This window comes from Pan troglodytes, chromosome 13 (assembly GCF_028858775.2).
Source record: "Pan troglodytes isolate AG18354 chromosome 13, NHGRI_mPanTro3-v2.0_pri, whole genome shotgun sequence".
NCBI classification, from domain to species: Eukaryota; Metazoa; Chordata; class Mammalia; order Primates; family Hominidae; genus Pan; species Pan troglodytes.
In genome coordinates, this window is record NC_072411.2 from 129,482,381 (window position 1) to 129,503,001 (window position 20,621).

Genomic DNA, 20,621 nt, shown 5'->3' on the forward strand with positions numbered 1-20,621 from the left:
ACACACACAATGTAAAATAGCTGACTTGTTCTTTTTTGTTTTAATTTGCCAATTGTGTAACTAAATTGACCCAATTAACCAAATCAGCCGGTGGCCTTTACTGTTGAAGAGTACAGTCGGCCCTCCTTATCCACGGTTTCTGAATCCTCAGAATCAACCAATGGCATACTGAAAATACTTGCGGGGGATATAATAAAAAATACTACAACAATAAAAGATAATACAAATAAAAAATGCAGTATAACAACCATTTGCAAAGCATTTGCATTGTATTAGGTATTATAAGTCACCTAGAGATTTAAGGTATATGGAAGGATGTTCTAGGTTATATGCAAATACTATGCCATTTTGTATAAGGGACTTAAGAATCCACAGGTTTTCATGTGTGGGGGAAGGTCCTGGAACCAATCCCCCACCGACACTGAGGGACAAATGTAATTCCAAGATACAAATCCATGGAAAAATTATTTGTTGGTAGAACTGTGTCAAGCCTTGGGCTTAAAGTACTTTCACTCACTTTTACTAGGTACTTTCCCCTAATATTATCCGACTCCTTCCAGAACATTACTAAGCTCACACCTTTTTGGTTATCCCACCCTTGCTACCTCTCCTGCATCTCCTACACAAATAACAGATTAAATTACTAACTCTTGTGTATTAAAGAAAGGGCTCAGACTCATAACCTGCCTGGTGGCGTTCTTTCAAGCTACGGAGTAATTATGCACACTCCCCAGGCACCTTCTTGCACCTGACCCTCACTGTCTCTCCATCCCACAACAAACACTCCACTAACCTTGATGCTTCTACCTGGGCTTTCCCTTTCATTTTTTATTCCGTCTCCCTTAAGCTCTGCTCTACATAACCCTACCATTTGGGGGAAAGTCAAGTTCCTATAAGACCAAGAGCCACCACTTTCAAGCCTATAGACAAATACTAACAACTGGTAGCTTTCTGGCTGCCTATGTAGTCACTCCTGAGTGCTAATTATGATTTGTTTAATCCAAGGAAAAAACATGCAAAGAGTCATCATGAAGTCATAAACAAGAGAACATAATGGTTATTGGTGTGTTTATTGTGGGATAGTTGCTGTTCTGTGTGTTTCTCACCTCGTTTTGGTTTTAACAGGGGGAGAAGGGCTTTCCTGGACCCCCCGGTTCTCCTGGCCAGAAAGGATTCACAGGTCCTGAAGGCTTGCCTGGACCACAGGGACCCAAGGTATGTCATCCTGCAAGCTTGGAAAATCCCCAACCCACCTAACCGTCTTCCTGCCTATCCCCTGGCTGCTGCAAACCTGGAGAGAATTCCACATCTTAGCCAACTGCTAGGTGCATGGTGAACTCCCGGTTTCCAGTATTAGTGGGCCACACAGAACCACAACCTGCTCCAAGACAATTGCAAATGATCATCATTAGCTTCAAGTCTGTGGCTTCAATTCATCTCCCTCCCTAACCTACAGTGTCTACATCTGCATCTGTTCCTACCTCTATTCCTCCTACAGTGAAAACTCAGAGCTCTTTTTGCTTCTATTCAAGACCTGTCCAACCACCTGTGCCCCATCTTTGGGATTCCTTGTTCCACGAGGTGCCTCCCCTCTCTCTGGACATTCCAACTTTTCTTTTGTTATTGTCTTTTCTCTTTCAGTTCTTAAACATGCAAATATTTTCCCATGATAATACAAAACTTCCTCTCCATCTTTTAGGTCTTGTGACCAAAGGATTGCTATCTTCTCCCTGACTTTCCTTTCTCTGTCAAACTTCTTAAAAGAATAGTCATACATGCTGCCTGTAGTTCATCTACTATTCAGTCCTTAGCAATAATTTGCCTTCTACCACCTCTCCTCTGAAAACACTCCAGCAAAGATCACCAATGACCTTCAAGTGGCCAATGCCAATACATACTTTTGTGTCTTAATCTGACCTGAACCCCTCTGCTTAGTTTCAAATTGTGTGGATCGCTCTCCTCTCCTTGAAACACTTGTCTGTCTTTCTTTCTGTATTTCTCCTGTCTCTCTATCCTTCCCTTCCTTTGTGGGTTTCTCTTTTCCTTCTGGTCCCTTAAACATCCAGAGTCTACGACCCTTCACGCTCATCACACATTCTTATCCTAAAGTCTGTGATACAGCAAAGGGCTTTGTTTAAATAAATACCATAGAGGATTTACTAAATAACTGAATAACCACTGGATTTGCTGAGTACTCTTTCCTGCTGTGGACATTAGCTAGACTTAAGCCTGGCTTCTCACGCACCCACACATTCATTCCCCTGACTACTGACCTCCAGCAAGCTATAAACCAACTAATGAGCTATGAAAAATAATTATAATTGATCTATACAGGTCATTTACAAATTTCATAATATATTAGAATATGTATTAGAGGCCAGATACAGTGGCTCATGCCTGTAATCCCATTGCTCTGGGAGGCTGAGGCAGGAGGATCACTTGAGCCCACGAGTTTGAGGTCAACCTGGGCAACATAAGGAGACCCAGTTTCTACCAAAAATACAAAAATTAGCCAGGTGTGGTGGCATATGCCTGTGGTCTCAGCTACTCAGGAGGCTGAGGTAGGAGGATTGCTTGAGCCCTGGAGGCGGAGGCTGCAGTGAGCCATGATCACGCTACTGCACTCCAGCCTGGGTAACAGAGCGAGACTCCATTAAAAAAATATATACGTGTGTATATATATATATGTATTAAAATAATGTATGAAATATGTAAATGATAATCAAAGCCAAAGCCAACCTACTGCATATGTACTTTGTGCCAGGCATTGGGCCATCTATTTCTCCCTGGATCTCATTCACTCCTCACATCAATCCCACAAATCATGACTGTGGTGATTTACAATGTAGTTCCCATCATTACCTCCACTACATGGATGAGAAAACGGACACAGAGCACTTGAGTAATTTTTCCTGGGTCACGCAGCTCACAGGAAGCAAAATCAGAGTTCAAACCTGGTTTGACACTGTGTGTGGGATTTTCCTCAAACCAAACAATTCTCCAACTCTCTGGATGCCAACTGGGTACCCATCAATTCAGTTATGACATTAAATACCTGGGGTTAGTGCAGACCCCATAGGGTAAGGGCTCAGTCCCACAAGACTGTCCCTGCTTCAGGACTAGTCATAAGTAGTGGGTCCTCAGTTACCCATAATGCCGTCCAACTTGGCTACAAATAAATCAGGGGTTCCCATGACCTCCTCCTCTGCTTTGATAATTTGCTAAAGAGTCTCATAGAACTCATGGGAACATTTATCAGTTTATTATAAGGGATATGAATGAGAGATGAAGAGATACACAGGAGAAGGTCCAGAAGGGTTCCAAGTGCAGGAGCTTCTGTCGCCATGGAGTTAAGGTGCATTACCGTCCTGGAACGTGAACGTTCACCCACCCAGAAGCTCTCTGAACACCATGCTTCAGGGATTCTTATGGAGGTGTCATCATGTGGGCAGGATCAATTATAAACTCAATCTCCAGCTCCGCTTTCCTCACTGAAGGGTGCAGCTGGAGCTGAAAGTTTCAAGCTTCTAATCAAGGCTTGGTCTTTCTGATGACCAGCCCCCATCTGGGAGCCCACCAAGAGTTGCCACCTTAGAACAAAAGACACTTCTATCACCCAGGATATTCCAAGTGAGGTCAAACACCAAATATTAGAACAAAAGATGGTCTTTACTCCCCTATCACTCAGAATATTAGAAGGGTGTTAGGAGCTCTGTGTCAGAAACCAAAGGCACAGAACAAATATGTGTTTCTTACGTCACATATATGATGCCAGAATCAAACTCTTGAAACCACACCCACAGCTTACATGTAAAATGCAAAATCTTGCTGTTTTCCAGTAATCCTGCCATTTCCCTGTCTACCATATTCATGTATGTGTTCTTTTTGTCCATTTCTCCTTCTTCTGATCCTAATTTTGAAAAAGTCATTCAGATTCTGGGCAGAAACTGAACACTGACTTCCTCTAAGGCATGGACCCAGGTTTTCTTCCATTTCTATTGGTAGAACGAGTTTGCTACTTCAACCCTGGACTTAGATCAGCCTAATGCCAATTCCGTTTTTTAAAAAATTGCTATCTGTAGCCTACTCTGTTTAATTCTCTTCAGCATTTCTTTAGAGATGCTGAAATTCATTAAAATAGTCACAAACACATGGCACTTAGTATGGGTTACATGAGTGCAGGCATTCCAGAAGATTAATCCAGAAAACCTGAGTACCATGTTGTCATAGATTGATATTTTAAAGCATGTAAGGCTTACAGATATGTATGAATAGCTACAAAAGATAATACAATCAAAGGCAGACAATTAGAGAATATTAAAACCTGACCAAAAAGATGTTTTAGATTTACAAGATTCCTATCTTAATTTTAAATGTTTTCTGCATGAAAAAAGTTTACAATGAGAAAGTAAAACCTGCAAGTAAAACCTTCTGCTTTCGGCATCACGTGAATAGAATTCTGTGGGAAGGGGAATGGCCTTGAACACAGCCATGCACCCCGGAATTCCGCCATAGATGGGAGAGACTGACTTTGGCCTTGACAGTGCAATCTCAGAGGATTCTGTAACAACCCTTTTCTCAAATAATAACAATAAACTTAAAAATCAAAACATACTGAAACTCTCTGGAATGATGAAAATGGCTTTTGGACAATGAAACTTTCACACCACGTGGCCTAGCTGAAACAGTCACCATTTAAGCTTATTCTCCAAGAAATAGGACGTCGAAACTGAATGCATTACATTTCCAAAGCAAGTTTATCTCTGGTTCAGGCAGTCCTTACTTGGCTATATATTTCCTTGTGCATGTCAGGCACATTTTGTTAATAGAGTGTTTCTTGTGCACAGAAATACTGGCTGGCATTCTCATCCACAACTGTAGTTGTGTCATTCATTTTTATCAGACCTCAGCAGCTGTGAGGCTAATTAGGACTTTTGCACAGACTTTAATGTGCACAAGAATCACTAAAGAATCATGTTAAACATGCAGATTCTCGGTCAATAGTCTGGGAGGTGAGGCAGATCTAAGATTCTACATTTCTAATAAGCTTCCAGGTAATGCTAATGCTGCAGGCCCCAAACCCCACTTTGAGTAGCAAGGGTTTGAATGAATTTTTGTCTTTTCTGATAAACAATTATCAAGTTCCAATGAAATAAGCAAGCAATTGAATCTTATTAACAATGAAATAATCAGAAGGGCAAAACAGCTTGGCATGTGACTGAGACTGGGTTTGATGTATGGGTTTCTTAGTGCCAAATAATTTTCAGATTGTTTACTTTTTCTTTTTTCACTTGAATCTAGGGCTTTCCAGGACTTCCAGGACTCACGGGTTCCAAAGGTGTAAGGGTTAGTAGTCCAACCAGTCCATCCTGATCGTTAAAAGATCAGCTTTTCACAGTAAGAGTTATACAAATGTCAGAAAGGAGTACACTGTGTATGGTTCCATAGATGAAGTTCAAGAACAGGTAAAACTAATCTGTAATGGTAGATGTCAAAGGAGTGGTTACCACATTAGGGGCAAGTGTTAAACTGACCAAGAAAGGCCATGAAGGAACCTCTGGAGTGATAAAGATGCTCTGTGTCTGATGAGATGATGGTATATAAAACTGCACGTAGGTCAACATTTGTTAAGCTGTTCAATTAAGCTGTTCTCAAAAGATTGGAGCACTTCATTGCATGCAAATTGTACCTTAGGAATCGATCCAAAAAAGCCAAAAATAATCTTAATGATATCTTTTTAAGAGTTACATAAATGTGAGATTTACAAAAGTTTGTTAAAGCTTTAGTATTTGTTTTCCCAATCGTTTCGAGCTATTCCCAGTTATAGTGGAGGAAAAAGATTATCGCAATGGTAAATAAATTTATGTTTATAGATTGAACATTTTTAAAGTTTTTTTTTTTGCCACCCCCTCCTTTTTCCTATGTCTTCAGGGAATAAGTGGATTGCCAGGATTTTCTGGTTCTCCTGGACTTCCAGTAAGTAATGGGAAAAATCCGTAGCTAGAAAATTTAAAAGTAAGCTCATTTTAATAAAGATGTTAAAACAGTCGTGCAAGAAAATGTGTTCTGATGCATTTGTTACATGAAGAAAATAGCACCTTAGGATGGTATATTATACTAGTGTGTGGATTTATATGACATATGAGTCAAAATGTACTTCCTGAAATACAAGCAGGACAGGATAGGATAGGGTAGGATAATTAGTAAATTATATGGTAAGTCGGCCCTCCATATCCAGTGATTCCACATCCATGGATTCAACCAACCAACTGTAGATCAAAAATACTTTTAAAAAAAACAATAAAAATTGTACAAACTTAAAAACCATTACACTATAACAACTATTTACATAGAATTCACATTGTATTAGGTATTATAAGTAATCTAGAAATGACTTTAAGCATACAGGAGGATATGTATAGGTCATGTGCAAATACTATATACCATTTTATATAAGAGACTTGAGTATCTATGGATTTTGGTATTCATAGGGGTCCTGGAACTAACCCCCACAGGTGCTGAAGGAAACTATATGTTACAAGCTGATAGAATAGGATAGGATAGGGTAGAATGAAATGATTGTATTTAATAGCACAGAATAATAAAATAGTTTCATCTGTGCACACTTTCCTCTTCTTTTTCCCTTCCTTTCTCCCCAGCTTAAAACAGCATGTTAAAGGACTCTTTTATTTTATGGATAAAAGGCGTTTGCTTTATTTGAAATATCCACATCTCATTTGATAAGTCTTCATATCAGTCAGCCTGTTTAGTTTGTTGCTACTGAAATTATATGTAAAACCACAATGTACATTTACTACTTAACCATTTAAACAATCATTTATATTTCAAGAGCTATTTAAATCAGTGCATCTCTTCCCTTGGGTTCAGTGCTGTTTCTTGGGATGACCCTCCTCATTGAGACTTGTTCTTCTTCCAGGGCACCCCAGGCAATACCGGGCCTTACGGACTTGTTGGTGTACCAGGATGCAGTGGTTCTAAGGTAAGTACTTTTCGCACAGAAGATGATTAATAAATGCTTTGCTGAATGATTAAATCAAGGTGAAATGGCAATGAAAGGCAGACAGGCTTCCCTTGAAAACATTCCTTTAGGCCAGAACCAACAGCATAATGTGGAGGCAGGAAACTTCCCATTTTCTTTCTTCGCATTCCTTGCTTTCTAATTGTCTTTTAAGGAAAGTTCTCCCACAGAAAGAAAACTTGGAGCTCAACTGGTTGTTTTCATCTGAGGCTGTGTGTATAAATCAGAAACCAAAGCTTTGAGTGCAGAATTAGTTTTGGGGAAGGAATGACTGAGCTTTTCACTGTTCACTCACCTCCTTTTGTTTTCGAACTGAGCTCTCCTTTTCTCCAGAATGGTGGCCATGAATGAACTAATTACTCAAGTTTGAAGGAAACAGCAATTAAAAAGTTCTTGGCGCAATTAGACTTTGCCATTTATGCACAATTTGAGAAACAGTATTCTAATCCTGTTTTTAATTAAGATAATGGTTTTTTGGTCTTCAGCCTCATGACCCAGTAGCCATAAGGAATTCGGGTTACTTTGTCTAGATTTACCATTGCAAGGTTGGAAGCGAGAAACAGGAAAAATATCTGAATAGGCTCTTCTAGAACAACTAAGAATAATAACAAACTTTGTATGTCTTTTAGGGTGAGCAGGGGTTTCCAGGACTCCCAGGGACACCGGGCTACCCAGGGATCCCGGTAGGTTTGCATGCCTAATTCCCCAACAAAGACATAAAGTATAAATAACAGTGGTCTACTCCATATGGCCATATACACAAATCCGTCATGACTTTAGGGAAGTCTGGGGCAGCCATAGTAGACATTCAACTAATAGTTAGGGAATGGATGAATACATGCATTATGAGTGTAGGGTTAGAGGTTGAGGCTTTGTTTTGCTTTTGAGACATCCAAGTGGAGATGCATGAGAGGTACTTGGATTCACTCAGAGAAGAGGTTCCAGCTGGTGGTGACTCAAGGAGTCAGAGTGAGGAGAAAAGGGGCTTAGAACTGAGACTTAGCTCCAGCAGTGATGTTGAGATCAAGGAGAATGATCCTGTAAAGGAGGAGCAGCCCTGGTGGGAGAAAGAAAACCAGCAGAGGTGTATTATGGAGGCCCAGGAAAGACCTATTGTAGTAGAAGGGAGTGGCAGACAGCTGCTGGATGCCGCTGCAAAGTCCAGTCAGAGGAGTACTGACATATTGGCATTGGTTTTAGCAACATCAATATCATGTCTGACCTTAGCAAGGGACAATTCCACGGCAGGATGGAGCAGGGGGCAGATTTGGAACCGAGGAATGGGTGGGAAATGAACAAAATGGGAAGTTCACAGGTGAGACGAAGGAGAGACAGGACAATATGGTGGGAAGTAAAAGATTAAGGGAAGACTTTCCTTTGTAAGGCCGTGGGAGGTGTACGGTGGGGAGAGGATGCACAATAGCAGAGAGGGCAGAGCAGACCGAGTAGGAGTGTGTGCGTTTGATTTTCCTCTAGTTGTTCACAGGTTGCTTTTTTCCTAGGGTGCTGCTGGTTTGAAAGGACAAAAGGTAAGTCATTGGTGGAATGCTGTCACTGAAAATCTCTAACTGTACATATGAAAAGGACTTCTATTAAATAATGAGACTTAAGTCATTACAAATAAGATTTCATAATCCAGACCTTAATCATTCAGAAACAATAATAATCGGGACATGATATTTATTCCTATTAAATAGCTCCTTCTGGCTCTTGTCATAAAGAGTCTTAAGGATACAGGTTTTGTATCACTGTTGAAAGAAATAGGGTCTTGGAGAAGAAAACTGACCTCATGCTCAGGGCCTCACATTCTAGGGCAGGGATTGTCACTATTTTTGGTATCTTGGGAAATGTTTTATTACCCCTGCATCTTTCTTCTTTCCACTGTAAATTTTTTATTTTTTTGAGATGGAGTCTTGCTCTGTTGCCCAGGCTGGAGTGCAGTGGCACGATCTCAGCTCACTGCAACCTCCACCTCCTGGGCTCAAGCGTTTCTTCTGTCTCAGTCTCCCAAGTAACTGGGATTACAAGTGCATGCCACCACGCCCAGCTAATTCTTGTATTTTTAGTAGAAATGGGGTTTTGCCATGTTGGCCAGGCTGGTCTTGAACTCCTGACCTCAGGTGATCTGCCCGTTTTGATCTCCCAAAGTGCTGGGATTACAGGCATGTGCCACTGTACTGGGCCCACTGTAAATTTTTGATTTTAGAAAATATGAAAATGCTTTGAATTCTTCATAATGGAATAATTACAAAATCATAAATCATTTCTCTGAGTACATATCTTGAAAAGCACTTTTATCTTTGAAGAAATATAACTTTGAATAAGCACTTGAAGGGGTTTTGAAAATATAACATTGATGATGTTTGATGAACTTCTTCATTTTCAAGGGTGCTCCTGCTAAAGGAGAAGATATAGAACTTGATGCAAAAGGCGACCCCGGGTTGCCAGGGGCTCCAGGACCCCAGGTACAGCACTTCAGAGAAGGTCCCTATTATTCTCAGTTTTTCACTCTCTCTCTCTCTTTTCACCTCTCTTTACTTCGTCTCTCTTTTCCCCCATAAGTCCCTCTCACTCTCTTAAGAAGATTTTAAATAGAAATTCCTGTTTATTCTATTTACATGTCTGGCCTCATTTCATTCTAAAGCTTTCACCCTATTCTGGAAAACTACATGATGCTGATATGCAAAGATGATTTGAGTATGTTTTTCGTCCTCTTCTTCACTCTCAGTCACCAAGCTTGCCTGAATCTAACATGAATAGTTATGTACCACTTAATTTGTATTTGTTGAAAATAAGGGTAGCTTTGTATCACACATTGAGTATCATTTAAATCTGTAATTTTAAATAACAGCCCTATTTTAAAATTTGCATAATGATAAATAAAAGGTTTTTATTTAAATGCAACTCTCTCCAGTTGAAGTTGAGATAATAAAGAAAAGAAAGGTTTTTATTTAAATGCAACTCTCTCCAGCTGAAGTGTTTGCTTTTCTGATTCATATGTATGTAGCCGGAGTATGATCCAAAAGGGATACAAAGAGACACAACTGCCTTTGGGGCTGTGTGTGCTTTCCTTTCTGATTCAAAAAGACCCTTTCATAGACCTAAACCACAAGTGCTAACTTTCAGGTTATAATTATATATAACCAAAATTAACTAGTGTGTATATATATATATATATATATATATATATATATATTTTTTTTTTTTTTTTTTTTTTTTTTTTTTTGAGAAGGAGTCTGGCTCTGTCGCCCAGGCTGGAGTGCAGTGGTGCAATCTTGGGTCACTGCAACCTCCACCTCCCGGATTCAAGCAATTCTCCTGCCTCAGCCTCCTGAGTAGCTGGGACTACAGGCATGGGCCACCATGCCCTGCTAATTTTTGTATTTTTAGTAGAGATGGGGTTTCACCATGTTGGCCAGGCTGGTCTCGAGCTCCTGACCTCAGGTGATCCACCAACTTCAGCCTCCCAAAGTGCTGGGATTACAGGCATAAGCCAACACGCCCAGCCAATTAACCAGAATTATTTTAACTTAGTTCAGAATTATATGTAAAAATTCCTGGGTAGAGATGGGATATTTGCCTAAGTGAGTTTGAGGTGAGGCTGTTGAAATCCTGTATGGTGCGCTATCCTAACTGAGGATGTGAAGTTAGATTAGGAGCTGCAAAAAATGCAGAATGATGCAATTAGGAGCCATTATAGGCTTCTGAAAAGAGATGCAAGATATGATGGCTCTCGCTTTTTTGCTTAGAAAACATTTAAGAGTCCAGATGCTGAAGGCAGGGGATCCAGGAAGAAGAGAAAATAGTAATCTAAGATATTGATACATTCTTTAAATGTGTATTGATTATCGTATATGTATTAGTCATTGTGATGATGCTGAAGATATAATGATGGTACATTTGATTATACAAGAAATATTTTTTACCTGCCAATTATGTGCTAGGGGCTATTTCTAGGCTCTAGGAATACAGTAGGGCACAAATCAGCCAAAATATAGATTTAAGGCTGGGCACAGTGCTCACACCTGTAATCCCAGCACTTTGGGAGGCCAAGGCAGGAGGATCACTTGATGTCAGGAGTTTGAGACCAGCCTGGCCAACACGGTGAAACTCCATATCTACTAAAGACACAAAAATTAGCCAGGTGTGGTGGCGTGCGCCTGTAGTTCCAGCTACTTGGGAGGCTGAGGCAGGAGAATCACTTGAACCCGGGAGGCAGAGGCTGCAGTGAGCAGAGATCGTACCACTGCACTCCAGCCTGAGGACAGAATGAGACTCTGTCTCAAAAAAATAGGTAGATAGATAAAAGATGATAGATAGATAGATATTTAAAAATTGTATGAACCAGGCATGGTGGCATGTGCCTGTAGTCCCAGCTACTTGGGAAAGCTGAGACAGGAAGGTCTCTTGAGCCTGGTTATAGGCCAGCCTGGGCAACACAGCGAGACCCAGTCTCTTAAAATATATATATATTGCCTTCATAGAGCTTACATTCTCATGGGGGAAACAAAAGCGTGTAAATGAGTAACTCTATGGTGTGTGAGTAATAAATGCTAAAAGTAAAAATAATGCACGAAAGCAGGATAGGAAGTGTCTGGGTTGGAAGGTGGGTTACAACTTTGGATAAGCAGGAAGGCTTTACAGAAAGGATGACAATTGCATAAAGACAAGAAAAGGAAAAGGGAGTGAGTTATACTGATACCTGGGAAAAGGGGATTCTAGGCAGAGGGAGAGCAGGTGGCAGGCCCTAATGTAGGAGCATGCTTGGCCAAAATGAGAGAGAGAAAGGAAAAGGGAGAAGAGGTGGGAAGAAAGAGAAAAGCAAAATTTTGAAACGTCTGAAGTAAAGCAACTACTTTGGCCATTTTAGAAACGTTATCGTCCAGATGGTCCTGCCAGCCTGTTACACATGGCAACACTTTTTGATGTTTGTTATCATTAGCTGCAGCCACTGAAAGGGGAGGTGTTATGCTCTTCTGATTTTATTAAAATATTTTAATGCGTTTAATTAATGGACATTGTTATTGAGAAGTAAATTTAAACTTACTCTTATTCTTCTCTCAATTTCAAGGGTTTGCCAGGTCCTCCAGGTTTTCCTGGGCCTGTTGGCCCACCTGGTCCTCCGGGATTCTTTGTGAGTATCAAGTCATCCTTGCTACAGACTCTGTCAACTAATAGATTCATTATTTACTATTAAAAAGTTATTAAAAGAATTTTTCTGGTTGGATGCATTTCCTGCTGTGATTTTCATTTGTGGATTTTTCTAGGGCTTTCCAGGAGCCATGGGACCTAGAGGACCTAAGGTAGACTACAGTTCATGTGATGTAACAGCTAGCACACCCTACTCAATCTCAAAGCCAAACCTGGTCTGCTTCTTCATGTGGGTCACTGTTAGGCACCTCTCTGGAACTCACAAGGATCCCTAGCAGGGAAGAGCATGGCTAGCTGCTCTCACCTCTTTTCTCCTTGCATTTCAGTACCTTGATCCCTGATACAAAGAATCTTAATTCAATTTATAAGAAGCTACTTATCAGGAAAAAAGGCAAGGATTCTTAATCCACAGGTTTTCCATTTCTGATCATCTCACACAACACATTATCCTCTGAGTTTTTGTAGTGTGCTGCTTCACAAAGCCAACCTGGTCTTATGCTAGTAAGTAAAAGATGACCATTTGTGTGCTCATTACACAGGGTCTTGCATGCATTTCTGTTAAGACCAGCCCAGGCGCATTGGTTCACACCTGTAAGCCCAGCACTTTGGGAGGCCAAGGTGGGTGGATCACTTGAGGTCAGGAGTTCGAGGCCAGCCTGGCCAACGTGATGAAACCCCATCTCTACTAAAAATACAAAAATTAGCCGGGCATGGTGGTGCATGCCTGTAATCCCAGCTACTCAGGGGGCTGAGGCAGGAAAATCGCTTGAACCTGGGAGTTGGAGTTTGCAGTGAGCCAAGATAGCACCACTGCACTCCAGCCTGGGTGACAGAAAGAGGCACCATCTCAAAAAAAAAAAAACAAAAAACGGAAGTGCAATTGTTAGTTTAATTATAAAAATGTTGAGTGAGGCTGAGCCCCAACAGGAAATTGGTCCTAAACACAGTATCTCCTACTATCAGGTAGCCTTTTATTTTATTCTTTCTTTTTTTTTTTTTGAAATGGAGTCTCACTCTGTTGCCCAGGCTGGAGTGCAGTGGTGCGATCTCGGCTCACTGCAACCTCCATCTCACGGGTTCAAGCAATTCTCCTGCCTCAGCCTCCCGACTAAGTAGAATTACAGGTGTGCATCACCACTCCCAGCTAATGCTTTTGTATTTTTGGTAGAGACAGGGTCTTACCATGTTGGCCAGGCTGGTCTCAAACTCCCGACCTCAGGTGATCCGCCCGCCTCAGCCTCCCAAAGTGCTGGAATTACAGGCATGAGCCACTATGCCCGGCTTGGGTAGCCTTTTATATGAGGTATTTTCCAAGATACTTTCATATTTATTATCTCATTGATACACACAAATGCATACACACACACACACACACACACACACACACACACTCATGCATGCACGCACCCTGAGAGACGGATAGGTTCTGGTTAAGTGAATTGTCCAATAAACAGTACATGGCAGAGCTGAGGTTTAAAGTGTTTTGATCTAGCTTTGGTCTAACAAGGGGAAGATCTGCGTACTCAGTGGTGAAAAAGCAAGCAGATATGAGTTGAAATGATGGATCAGCCATCATTAGTGAAGAAACTATTCGCATTAGACTCATGTCACTAAATTACTAGTGAAGTCGGTAGCTGGAATTCTATTCTTAGATTCTCTATTAAGTATTGAATTTCAGAATCCTGAAACGCAGCTACCCATTCTTATTTTTAAAACAAGAAAACAAGAGCATCAGGAAGTTAAGTAGCCGGCCAGTGGGATTAAAACTAGCTAATGCAGAGCCAGAAAAATATGCTCTGAGCTGGGCTCCTTTCTCTCCCCCACACCACTGCATGTCAGCATTTGCCATGTTAGGTAAATCCCTTAAGCCTTCTGCACCTTAAGAGCTCCTCCTTTAAAAGAAACATATCAATGCTCTTCTCTAAGAAATAGCTAAAATAATGTATCATTCTAAAATGAAAGTTAAAATATAAATGCTCCCTTACAAATATTGGAACTTTGATGGGTTTAGACTATTTATTCATATTTATTTTTAGAAAATAATTTGGTTTTGTGTTTTCTTACAGGGTCACATGGGTGAAAGAGTGATAGGACATAAAGGAGAGCGGGTAATTTAAATACTATGTTTTATTAGCAGGCAAGATATTTTATGTCCCAGAGCATATCAGCCTATACCGTTTACTTACGGGCCAAGCTGAAATTGATGGGCCTTCATTTGTTCTATCTTCCCGTATAAGCACTAAAGGGGAAAAGTAGACCTTTCAAACTTAGTAACATTGAAATGTTGATGCTGTTGTTTATTTTCTCACTCCTGAGTGTTTTTGTCTTTAGGGTGTGAAAGGGTTAACAGGACCCCCGGGACCACCAGGAACAGTTATTGTGACCCTAACTGGCCCAGATAACAGAACGGTAACTCTGCGATTTTATGATTAGTGTTGTGCCTTCCCGTGTCTAGGATGAAGTCCTTGTGACCCTGCACCTCTTTTACAAGCTCTTATTATCTAAGTCCAGCTCAGCCCAGCTCCCTCAGCCAGCCAGAACCTCCAGGATTTATTCCTTCCCATCCTTTACTCATAAATCCTGGAAATATTACATGGGGAAGATCTGAGGCTCCAGCTTGGGCAACAGAGTGAGACTTCATTTAAAAAAAAAACACAACAAAAAAAAGATACTTAAAAAAAAGTTTGCAGGTAGTTTCAGTGAGTTCGCAGGTATAAAATTTGAAATGTGAGAAATGGAAGGTGTATTGGGTTGTGTTAACACGAGGCACATTCATAGTTTGTAAACCCAGTTTATTGAACAGATAGAGGATTTGTCCCACTGTTGAATCAGGGAAATCTCATTTCATCCATTTGTAACAATGTTGAACTGTTTCTTTTGCAGGACCTCAAGGGGGAAAAGGGAGACAAGGGAGCAATGGGCGAGCCTGGACCTCCTGGACCCTCAGTAGGTTATTTAAAGTTATATTGTCCCCATAACACATAAAGTAGAGCCTTAGTATTTAGTTTGATGTGTGTTTTGTCTTAAGTTGTTTTTTTTTAAGAAAGTAAAGGAATAAAAGAATGGCTACTCCACAGGCAGAGCAGCTATTGCTTTTAAGTCTTAATATTGGCTAAAATACAGTAACATTTGACCGCAGAGATCATGAATACACTAGAGTTATTTTACGGCCACTCCTAGCTGAAATCCTTGCACTGCTGTACATGCACCCAATGCCACCCATCTTATGACTTATCTTCAGCATCAGCTTTTTTAGCATCTGTTTTTTAATTACTATTCATCAATAAGATTTCTCTCTTAGGTGGCTCAGCACTGAAACATGTTTTTAAATGGCAGAATAACCAAAAGGGACAAATTAATAAAAATCAATATAAGTAAAAAAATCAGTAATTCATAAAACTTGACATGGCTCTAATTAACACAGGGACTGCCTGGAGAATCATATGGATCTGAAAAGGGTGCTCCTGGAGACCCTGGCCCACAGGTAAATTTGGAAATTCGGTGTCATGTACAGTTTTGATTAGTCAGGACTTGGGACTCTTTAGGTTACAGCAACAAGATGCCCAACTCAAACTAGCTCAAGCTAAAAATTTCTGTTCTTTAAGATTTGGGAGGCAGGATTTACTTACTCAAGTATCTAAGACGTTCAAGGCTAAAACAGGGTTCAAGGACTTCAGAGCCTGAAAACATAAGGGCAGGACTCCCTCTCCATCTCACTTCTGCTTCTCTCTGCATATCAGCCTCATTCTCTCCTCTGGCAGATGATCTTCCATGTCAGGGGAGATGGGGAGAAAGAGCTACCCTGCAGCAGACAACTTCAGGCTAATGGCATTAGAGGAGAAAGAGAGCATCTTTCTCCCTGTGTCCATTTATAAAATCCCAGGGAATTCATCTCATTGGCCCAGCTTGGTCATATCTGGTCTCACTCTGGATAAAAGGCAGTGACCAAGAGAAAAGGGTACTATAATTGGCCAGGCCAGTGGGGCAGTGGGCTACTGAGACTGACAGTGCCATCAGAACCACCCAGAGGGAGGGAAGAGCAGCCCCCACAAAGGAAATAGGGCAATCTGTGACCAGAAGTGGGCAGCTGGAAAAACGGAAGCAGCAGGGGCCCCCACTACCCCACCCAGATCCATTTCGGAAAGATTTAAATCCATATATTGTGTTAAATCTCTAAAAGTTATACATTTGGAAAAGTAAAATCTACAAAACTTATACGTAAGCAAAGAATGTATTTTTTGGCCTGAGAAAAAATATTCAATGAACATGATTTTTAAATTTTATCAGGAAGGGCAAATACCATAAAAGTCAATCCAAACTGCCGGTTGAGATACCACACTATATCTTTTATACATATATTTAAATATAGGCAGACCTGGGGTCCAAGGAATTACCAACATTTCAAATAAATAAATAAATGGACTGTAAACACCTTCCTTTTTCTAGGCTTCCTTATTTACTTCTCTGCCCAGTGTGCGTGTGTGTTTTTTTTCCCTTCCAAGTTTAGAATGAACAGCATCAGCTCTAATTTAAGTTTGGCTGTTAATGTCCTTCCTTCCTTCTCTGACTTTCTCCAGTTTCCCATTCTGACTGGCTTCTGCTTTCCCTGGAAAGAGAGGGCCATTGTGTATTCTGTGGTTAATAGTTTTTCCTTCTAACACCTGGGTGAAGATCTTTACTCAGACTTTTCATGCCTGAGGTCAAGAGGAGATGATCATATCACTTAAGATTTCCGTATTTGTAAAGTTAGCCATATTTATTACATTTCATGTTTTTGATTTGTTTTTGCTGTAGGGAAAACCCGGAAAAGATGGTGTTCCTGGCTTCCCTGGAAGTGAGGTATAGAGTTGATTTGGCCCATGGAGGTAGTAAAAATGTCAGTCCTACTAGCTGAAGAAGGATTTTTTAAAATCACTAAATAGTTATAAACAAACAAAAAGCTTACAGCTTTTAAAAACTGCATTTGGGAATCATAGTTTTACATCCCCACTGTGAAGAGAGATCATCTGAGCACATTCTTTTGTTTCGGAGGAGTTCAAATTGCACCTGCTCCCCCCAGAAGAAGTTGGCTCCTGTGTCTTCTGACCCATTTCTTTTTGTTCTTTTCTTTAGGGAGTCAAGGGCAACAGGGGTTTCCCTGGGTTAATGGGTGAAGATGGCATTAAGGTAATCCTCTCCCTAATAGCCTATTTTAATAGGTTGGGTTTTGCCTGTGCTTTTACTTTTACCTCCAACCCTGGACCTAAGTACAAGGGATTACAATAACAGACTTCATTCAAATACCCTACTAGGTCTGTTAAGAAGAAAAGAGAGATGTGGCAACTTTACTTAAACATTTGAAGGGTGTTCTTGAGGAAAAGGTATTAAACTTGTACTGTGTACTTGAAGCTGTCTGACTTAGGACCAGTGAGAGTGCAGCTTCCCATGAGGAAGAGGTTGAAAAAATCCTACAATTGTAGGAAGTTTGTGGTTATTTGAGATCAAGCACAGGCTAGAGTTCATGAGTCTCAATCTGAGTCATGACACATTGAAAGGTCATGATCAATTAGTTGTGAACTGTATTCTGCCCTTCTGACAATATGTTACAAATATTTTCAAATCATGTGTAGTCATGTGTTGCTTCAAGATAGGGTTATGTCCTGAGAAATGCATCATTAGGTGATTTTGTCATTGTGTGAACATCATAGAGTGTACTCACACAAACCTAGATGGCAGAGACTGTTGCTCCTGGGCTTCAAACCTGCACAGCATGTTACTGTACTGAATAATGTACGCAATTGTAACACAAAGGTGGGTATTTGTGTATCTAAACATAGAAAATATGTAGTAAAAATGTGATATTATAATTTTATGAGACCACTATCATATACACAGTCCATCACTGACCCAAACATTGTCATGTGGCACATGGCTATATATGTAGGTATATGTGCAGAGTCAAGATTTACCCTTTAATAGTATCACTTCCAGTAGAATTCTGAAATGCTTTCTTGAAGGAAAGGGAGTTGGTTACAGCTGGGACACTTGGAAATGCATACACCCCACAGTCTGATATTCCTGTGCCTCTAACCTGGGTGAGAACACAGGAACATGCAATGAACATGAACAAGCATTGCAGATGGTGTTGTGAAAGAAACCTGGAGAACCACCAGGGCAATAACTACTTCTGTACAACCTTGTAGATGGGATTCCTTACCCAGATACGCGCTCTCCAGGAAAATAATTTAAAGTCAGTGTCTCTTTAATTTGGTTTGTACATGACATCTAAATATCAATATATTGTTCATTTTAACTGTACATCTTGCTTTTTATATGTAAATACTTTGGGTGACCATATTCACAATTTGTAATTGTCTTTCACTGTAGGGACAGAAAGGGGACATTGGCCCTCCAGGATTTCGTGGTCCAGTAAGTGTGATTAAAGACAATATCAATGCTATGTTTGATCAAGTTCTTTAAAGTAGCAAGGAAATTTTGAATCAGTGTCTCTCATTAACTGTGTGAGAGAGATTATAACATTTACCTTGTTGTCAAACCTGGGCAGAAAATAGCTGGTCACTATGTGTCCTTTTGGCCATGGGTAAATATTTCTATTTGGTCCCTGGAAGGCACTAGTGATGCCCATGACGGGCTATGGAAGAGAAGAAAAGCTTTGTCTAAGCAGCCCAGGCCCAAGGTGATCCTGCCCCTTCAGGGTAGAGGACAGTGAGGCAACAAGGGATGAAGAAGTCAACTTCTCCTCCCCTCCACCTGGGCCCGGGTTATGACAACGTGTTTAATACATGGTCAGCAAAAAGCAATCATTGCAGCCCAAGCTCTGTGTAGCAGGCAGTGCTCCCCTTCCCAGTGGACATGTATTTGATGTCAGCTCCTAACTGCAGAGCAGCCACATTTTATATTCTGTGACTCTGCAGCTGACGAAAAGGAGAAAGGGGACCTGGACTCTGAGTGCTGGTGTCCATTCATCTCCTACCTCAAAAAACAGTGGTTCTCACATTCAGTGTGCCAAGCAAGGCTGTCGTGAATGGTCATGCAGGTTAAACAAAATGGCACATGGTGGCAAAAGGGTCATGAGGGGAAAGGGTGTCCTGTTAAAAATGCAGTTCTCAGACCCCCATGCTCAGTAATGTAACTCAGGAATTGGAGTGGGGCCTGGAAATCTGCATCTTTACACTGGATGCATAGAGCCCCTGTCTTAGTCTGTTCTGTGCTGCTACAATAGAATACCTGAGACTGAGTAATTTGTAAAGAACAGAAATTTATTTTCACAGTTCTAGAGGCTGGGAAGTCCAATATCAAGATGCTGACCCTTGGTCTGGTGAGGGCTTTTTTGGCTGCATCCTCACATGGTGGAAAGCAGAAGGGCAAGCTGACCTGAGGCTGCTCAAAGCCTCTTTTAATAGGGCCTTAATCCCATTAATAAGAGAGAAACACTCATGGCCTAATCACCTCCTACAGACCCTACCTCTTACTTCTATCACATTGATAACACCTGAATTTTGGAGGGAGCACATTCAAACTATAGCAGTTCCTAAATACTTTAGTGTCGTTGCCAGGAAGAATAAATAAGTATTTTGTGAAATCACTTAGCACTGTGCCCAACACTTGGTAGGTGCACGCATATCATTACAGATTTCATGGTGGACATTATTATTAATATAATACTTTTGTGATTTTATATATATTGCTTAACCACAAGGCTCTTGTTAAATAAGTCAACAAAGTAATTGATCCATCTAGCATATGAAAAAGCAGAGGTTTTTTTTTTTTTCAAACCTTTGATATTTCCACCTTTTTTCCTTCAAGATAAATATACTGAATGCTAAATGAAATCTACCTTTTCATTACATTTCAGAGGAATTCTTAGCACTCCTCACTGTGTATTTTCTTATATTCAATTCCATATAATTCTGTTTGCAGCTTCTACTAACCTCAAAAGAAGTTCCACTTAGGAGGGAAATGGTTAAGAATACCAGCAGTAGGTCCACTGAGCATGTCAGAAACAATATTCCTCGATTCTTGCAGGTCAAGGATTCCCTGGAATTTAAAGAAACAATAAATACAGTATTTTTTGATGTGTGGGTTCCACACACTTCCAAAATGGAAATAAGTTCAGTCCACCAGGACCAGCAATTTTGAAAAGTGAAGTAGAATAGAATAAAAAGTATCAGGGTTGATCATATGTTGTAATAATAAGTCATTATTTTGTGAAACTTTAATTTTTCTATACATATACACACATACATAGGTATGTATGAATGTGTACATATAAAGGTGGGTGTGTAACCTGAGTCACATCATAAAATGTATTTCTAATTGAAAGCCCATAAAATATCTGATACTGTGATACCACAAAGGTCTACTTATTTAAATTTTTCCACCTACATTTACATGACTATCATATACCTGCTAACATGTAAACCTATGAATT

At 40.4% G+C, this 20,621-nt stretch overlaps 1 protein-coding gene and 1 long non-coding RNA gene across 8 annotated transcripts in view; one reads left to right on the forward strand and one right to left on the reverse strand.

Annotated features, from left to right (window-relative positions):
• COL4A3 (collagen type IV alpha 3 chain) overlaps positions 1-20,621 on the forward strand; it is a 148,615-nt gene that overhangs the window by 73,314 nt on the left and 54,680 nt on the right. For 5 of the 6 annotated variants that reach the window (XM_016950598.4, XM_054679438.1, XM_009444461.5 and 2 more), the window contains exons 3-18: positions 1,126-1,215; positions 5,302-5,346; positions 5,932-5,976; positions 6,938-7,000; positions 7,669-7,722; positions 8,542-8,568; positions 9,427-9,504; positions 12,111-12,173; positions 12,307-12,342; positions 14,257-14,298; positions 14,522-14,599; positions 15,074-15,136; positions 15,615-15,674; positions 16,985-17,029; positions 17,303-17,356; positions 18,557-18,598. In XM_016950598.4, coding sequence (XP_016806087.1) covers positions 1,126-1,215; positions 5,302-5,346; positions 5,932-5,976; positions 6,938-7,000; positions 7,669-7,722; positions 8,542-8,568; positions 9,427-9,504; positions 12,111-12,173; positions 12,307-12,342; positions 14,257-14,298; positions 14,522-14,599; positions 15,074-15,136; positions 15,615-15,674; positions 16,985-17,029; positions 17,303-17,356; positions 18,557-18,598 — 885 coding nt within the window. The remainder of the gene's footprint in view (positions 1-1,125; positions 1,216-5,301; positions 5,347-5,931; positions 5,977-6,937; positions 7,001-7,668; positions 7,723-8,541; positions 8,569-9,426; positions 9,505-12,110; positions 12,174-12,306; positions 12,343-14,256; positions 14,299-14,521; positions 14,600-15,073; positions 15,137-15,614; positions 15,675-16,984; positions 17,030-17,302; positions 17,357-18,556; positions 18,599-20,621) is intronic. The other variant, XM_016950597.4, reaches the window with a different exon arrangement.
• The window catches only part of LOC104005402 (uncharacterized), a 91,025-nt gene that overhangs the window by 5,150 nt on the left and 65,254 nt on the right, over positions 1-20,621 (reverse strand). Inside the window, exons 4-5 of one of the 2 annotated variants that reach the window (XR_001716489.4) lie at positions 20,122-20,227; positions 6,685-7,249 (exon numbers count right to left, since the gene is read on the reverse strand). This is a non-coding gene — a long non-coding RNA (uncharacterized LOC104005402). Of the gene's footprint in view, positions 1-6,684; positions 7,250-20,121; positions 20,228-20,621 lie in introns of those variants that run through there. The other variant, XR_010149906.1, reaches the window with a different exon arrangement.